We start from the raw sequence: 6,127 nt of genomic DNA, 5'->3' as shown, positions 1-6,127 counted from the left end.
GTAAAATATGGCAAAAACAGTACTTTATTTTCGATTTATATATATATATATATATATATATATATATATATATATATATATATATATATATATATATATATATATATATTATATATACAATACAATAAAATATATATTGTATATAATATATATACAAAATATATATAATTACGGCATGACGTGAACGCACAAATATATAAACATACAAACATATTTTTATTTTCGTAATGCAAATGTTACCCAACTAAAAATTAATGGTTGGCCATGCAGACGCGTAAGCCCCTCCCCAATGACAGTCATTGGTCAATGAGCTGCGGTGTGTTACAAAACTATATCTACACGTGCAGGCGACAGAAATTGCCGTTTGTTTCATTAGTTCGGTTTTTCTGTTTGGTTCTATTTTCCTAATGCATCGTCCATCACATGCAAATTACCCTGCTGTTTTTATCTGACGTCTCTCTGTGTATGTATTGTTTGTTTTCTACGTGCTTGTCCATCAGATACAGCAGAATTGCGCTGCTCCTCCGAGCCGTCAGCGAGTCAAACACAACTCCACAACATTACATCAGCAGCATGTCTGCAAACAAGCGCAGCCTGAAGCGCCAGAGAGAGTCCGCGAGCGCCGCCGGGGGGAAACAGCCGAAGCCCGCAGGAGAGAGAGGGAGAGAGTCCGGCTGGCTGCTGGAGGAAGTGTCTGAGCTCCGCAGAGACGCAAAGGGGTGCGAGTTCAACAAAAAGCGCCTCCGCTACCTATCAAGCACCCAGAAAATCAAACAGGGCTCCGATGGGGTCCTCTACTGGATGTCTCGCGACCAAAGAGTCCAAGGTAAAATACACCGAGAAAGAGTCAGTTACACTTCCGTTCAAAAGATAGCCTAGAGAGGACGTCTAATGTTTGTGAAAGTCTCTTATTCTCACGAAGGCATTTATTTGACCAGAATACAGTAAAACGTAATGTTAAATATTATTACAATGTAAAATATCTGTTTCATATTTAAATATATTATGTAATTTATTCCTGTAATGCCAAAGCTGAATTTTCAGCATCATTACTCCTGTCTTCAGTGTCGCGATTCTTCAGAAATCATTCTAATGATGATTTGCTGCTCTAGAAACATTTATTTATTTTGAAAACTTAATATTTTTCTGGAAACCATTTAATTTTCAGAAATTATCTTTCTTTTATAACATGATAAAGTCTTTACTTTCACTTTTGATCAGTTTAATGCATCTTTGCTGAATAAAACCATTCATTTGACCCCAAACTTTTGAGCAGTAGTGTACACACTTATGGTGTTTGTGTTGCAGATAACTGGGCACTGATCTATGCTCAGCTGCTGGCCTTGGCTGAGAAACTTCCTCTGCACATCTGCTTCTGCGTGGTGCCTCGGTATTTGGATGCAGCGTTCAGACAGTACGCCTTTATGCTAAAAGGACTGCAAGAAGTGGCAAAGGTACAAATATATTGCATCATGACTCAAATTAGAGACATCATTTGCATCTGTCTGGGTCTGGCATGGAGTTTCTGGCTTGGGACTGGCCGGTGTTTCTGATTGGCTGGGGACGCACACCTTGGTAGTAGTGAGATAGAATGTGTGGTATTTTAATCAAATGTAATGTAATGTCTCTTGTTACAGGAATGCAAAAGCCTGGATATTCAGTTCCATCTGCTGTCAGGGGAACCTGGGCAAAATCTGCCAACCTTTGTTAAAAAATGTAACTTTGGAGCAGTTGTCACTGACTTTAACCCTCTCAGGATCCCCCTCCAGTGGATTGAGACTGTTAAGAAACACCTTCCGTCTGACATCCCTTTCATTCAGGTGTGCCAGTCATCTTCAGCTTTACTGTCTTGTGCACTTGCATGCCGTGTAATGCTCATTTCTCTCAGTGCACACTGATTTGAAACCACGTTACTTTTTCATACCACTTTAAATCCAGGTTGATGCACATAATGTGGTGCCGTGCTGGGAAGCATCCGAGAAGCTGGAATATGGAGCCAGGACAATACGGGGCAAAATCACTAAACTTCTCCCAGAATTCCTCACGGAGATTCCGCTCGTGGACACGCATCAACACGCCGCTTCTCAAACAGCAAAGGTTTGGTGAAGAATTCTTCATATTTTCCATATTTATATGAATTTCTGTATTTTCGTACATGAATTATGATGTGAATTGCATAAATTTGAGGAAAAAATAGCTACGTTTTAAAAAAATACATGTATTTAATACATGTGAAATACATGTAGTAGTAGTAATAATAATAATTGTTATTATTTAATACTCATTTTTTATTATGTTTATAATTTTAAATAATAATACAAATATTATTCTGAATAATAATAATAAATATTATTGTTAACTGGTGTTACTGGTTATTATTACTGTATACTACCATTTGAAGTGGATCAAAAAAGTTCATCAAAGTTATCCTAAGACAAGAACGGGTATTGTTCAAAATTCATATAACTTTGATGAAAGGTTTTGATCCACTTCAAATGATGACTACTGTATTATTATTATTATTAATGCAATTATTATGAATAATTATTATTTCAATAACAACAACAATAAGAATAACAACAACAATAATAATGTTTTTTTATTTTTTTTAAATATATCATTATTTATTTTACACTAGAATATAAACAGTGGTAATATTATTTTTATTATTTTCCTTTATTTAACCAGGAGAATCACATTGAGATATTATTATCTCTTTTTCCAGCGAGACCTGGTCAAGATAGCGGCACATAGAGTTTCACACAAAATAATAACAATAAGACAACACCACAATTTACAGCAATCAAAAGTTAGGTTAAAGCAAATCAATTAAAACAATTACAAGTATCCTGTAAAACATTTTGCAAAAGACGTTTAAAAGTGCTTAAGGTTGGAAGTGCGTCTAAATTAAGAACATTTTGCAATTCGTTCCAAAGCCCATGGAGCATAAAAGGAAAATGCACTTTTGCCAAATTCTGACAATACCCTTGGGACTTTAAGCCGAATGTGGGACCCTGACCTAGTACGATAATTATTTGTATAATAAATTAAAAGATTTGATATATAGAAAGGTAATTTACCTAAAAGAGCTTTTGCGATAAATAAATACATGTGTAGCTTTCTCCTTTGATATAAAGATGACCAAGATAAAGAATCATATAAAATACAATGATGCATCCGTGACTCTGCACCGGAGACAAAACGCAGAGCTGCATGATACACAGAATCTAGTTTTCTAAGTAGAGATGTAGCTGCATGCATATAAAGAAGATCACCATAATATAATCTAATATAATCTTTCATTTGTGTAATTATAATTTAAATATTAATATTATTAATGCATTTATTATTAATAATTAAACTGATGATAATAACACTACATATTATAATTTTATACATATATAAAATGATAATAACAAAAACAACAATAATATTATTTTTTGTTACTGTTGTTGTTGTTGTTGTATAGTCAAACTGAATGGGGTAAATCAGGTTTTCCTTTTTGTGTGTGTGAAATGTTTATTGTTGCCATTCTCAAATGCATGAGACAGTAAATCCTAATTCTACTTATCAGGGTGTTTCCCATCCTCTTCATGTCAAAATCCCTCTGTTTCAGCCGATAGACTGGGAGGAGGTGCTGTCGTCTCTTGAGGTGGACCGTGGTGTTGGCGAGGTGGACTGGGCTCAGCCTGGCACCTCTGCTGGCATGGCCATGTTGGAGTCCTTCATTGATCAACGCCTGCGTTTCTTTGCCACCCACAGGAACAATCCCAACTGTGACGCCCTCAGCCATCTCTCCCCCTGGCTCCACACCGGTCAGTCAGTGTGTTTTTTCTTTTGTTTATGCAACTAAAGTAAATGGCTTCCAATGTCATCTAGATGCAGTTAAGAGGTTATAATGAGTGTGTATGGCATGTTTTCTGCTGAAGGTCAGCTGTCTGCTCAGCGCGTCGTGAGGCAGGTCAAGCGAGAGAAGAACGCCAGCGAGTCCGTGGCGTCTTTTACCGAGGAACTGGTGGTGCGCAGGGAGCTCGCTGACAACTTCTGCTTCTACAACCACAAATATGATGATGTTTCAGGTGAGGTCTGCTCCGTCACTCGCTTCAGTCACACAGATATCAAGACTTTCTTGGCCTTTGTTTAAATGCTTCTCTGCACAGGTGCGTACGATTGGGCGAAGAAGACTTTGCAGGAGCACTCTAAGGACAGCAGACAGTACCTTTACACAAAAGAGCAGCTGGAGAACGGCAAGACCCACGATCCGCTGTGGAACGCCGCTCAGGTAACTAAACAACTGTTTTACTCAAGTACCTTTTTTGGTTGTTTTATAATCACTGTTGTAATGCCAAAACCAGTGAATGTTGCTGGTCTGTTGTAGCGTCAGCTGGTGTCAGAAGGGAAGATGCATGGGTTCCTGCGCATGTACTGGGCAAAGAAGATCCTGGAATGGACTGCATCCCCTGAAGAAGCCCTCTCCATCGCTATATATCTGAATGACCGTTTATCTTTAGACGGCTGCGATCCCAATGGATACGTGGGTGAGCGGCATAATGATGTTTTGTTTGCTCTAGCTGCATCAAATATTGTCTTACAATAAATTATAAAGGTATTAATGCAAAGAATATGGAAAAAGCACAATACTGTTCAAAAGTGTTTAATGAATCTAAACCGACAGTAAAGACTTTTATAATGCCACAAAAGATTTTTATTCAGCACTTAAATAAATGCAGTTTTTTTATTATTACTTTCTATACATCAAATAATCCTTAAAACAAAGTATCACGGTTTCCACTTAAATATTAAGCAGCACAGCTGTTTTCAACATTAATAATTTTAATAAATGTTTCTTGAGCAGGAAATCATCATATCAGAATGATTTCTGAAGGGTCTTGTGACACTGAAGAGAGTGAAAATTCAGCTTTGCGTCACAGGAATAAAATATATTTGTAATTATATGGAAAAAAACTGTTATTTTGAATTATAATAATATTTATTTTTTTACTGTATTTTTACTGTATTTTTGATTAAATAAATGCAGCTTTGATGAGCATTAGAGACTCTTCTCTCAAAAACATTAACCTCAAATTTTTGACCGGTGTCATTAGTCTTTCCAAAATGTCTTCATACATAATTATATAAATGAATTGTTCTTTAATATTCTTCACAGGATGCATGTGGTCCATCTGTGGCATCCATGACCAGGGCTGGGCAGAGAGGCCCATCTTCGGGAAAATTCGCTTTATGAATTATGCTGGCTGCAAGAGGAAGTTTGATGTGGCGCAGTTCGAGAGGAAGTACGCTGCTAAAAAGGAGATCTCCAAAAAAGACACCAAGACATCTGTGTAATTGAATTCTACTCAAAATTCTGCTTTAAAGGTTTTCTGGCAGACATTTTTTTCTCTAGTGAGGTGAAGTTTATTAATAAGATGCTATATTTTGTTGTTTGGTGGTTTAAGGGCTATTGTCTGTTTTTAAGTCTTGTGTTTACATGTACTACTTCTGATCAGTGGACCTACAACTGTGGCTGTATGTGCTGTAGGGTGATGATGCATCGTAGACTTCAGAAATGCAGTGTGTAGACGTACCTTTTTATGTGTAGTGGTGGAAGAATAATTCCACCCAAAAATAAAATTAAAATTTCTTACAAATATCTCTCATGTTGTGCTACAATACTGTGCCTTTTAAGCTCACATTGAGCATCTAAAACAGTGGTTATCAACACACGTCTCACTAGGGGGCATCAGCGCACTTCTAAGAGGGCCACAGGATGCCTTTAAGGGTTAGTTCACCCAAAAATGAAAATTCTGTCAGTAATTACTCACCCTCATGTTGTTCCAACCGCGTAAGACCTTCGTTCATCTTCGGAACACAAATTAAGATATTTTTGATGAAATCTGAGCCATGTCTCACTCCTCCATAGGCTGCTATGTGACCGAAACTTGCTGGCCCAGAAAAGTTATTAAAGAGATCGTTAATATAGTCCAAGTGACTCCAGTAGCTCAATCTTAAGTATATCAAGCGACGAGAATACTTTTTTTGCGCAAAAACAAACAAAAATAACGACTTTATTCCACTATTCATTTCCTTCTCTCTGGACCTCTAGTTGGTTCGCGTAGTGTTTTTGCGC

At 37.1% G+C, this 6,127-nt stretch overlaps 1 protein-coding gene across 2 annotated transcripts; it reads left to right on the top strand.

The window, feature by feature from the left end:
• The first annotated feature begins 308 nt into the window (after positions 1–308).
• On the top strand, positions 309–5,652 carry cpdp (CPD photolyase). Of its 2 annotated transcripts, none has more exons than XM_081373996.1 (9): positions 309–826; positions 1,309–1,454; positions 1,638–1,820; positions 1,939–2,097; positions 3,617–3,823; positions 3,935–4,079; positions 4,161–4,282; positions 4,379–4,538; positions 5,168–5,652. In XM_081373996.1, the coding sequence occupies exons 1-9, from the start codon at positions 424–426 to the stop codon at positions 5,344–5,346; spliced, it is 1,704 nt and encodes a 567-aa protein (XP_081230122.1). In that variant the 5' UTR covers positions 309–423; the 3' UTR covers positions 5,347–5,652. The 2 variants fall into 2 exon arrangements, with proteins under 2 accessions (XP_081230122.1, XP_081230121.1); XM_081373995.1 differs by having other exon boundaries at positions 378–826; positions 3,617–3,815; positions 3,930–4,079; positions 5,168–5,645.
• The last annotated feature ends 475 nt before the right edge of the window (positions 5,653–6,127 follow it).

This window comes from Scardinius erythrophthalmus (assembly GCF_964197995.2).
Source record: "Scardinius erythrophthalmus genome assembly, chromosome: 9".
NCBI classification, from domain to species: domain Eukaryota; kingdom Metazoa; phylum Chordata; class Actinopteri; order Cypriniformes; family Leuciscidae; genus Scardinius; species Scardinius erythrophthalmus.
Note: the sequence above shows the minus strand (reverse complement) of the source record. Positions and strands in the feature narration are given on the sequence as shown.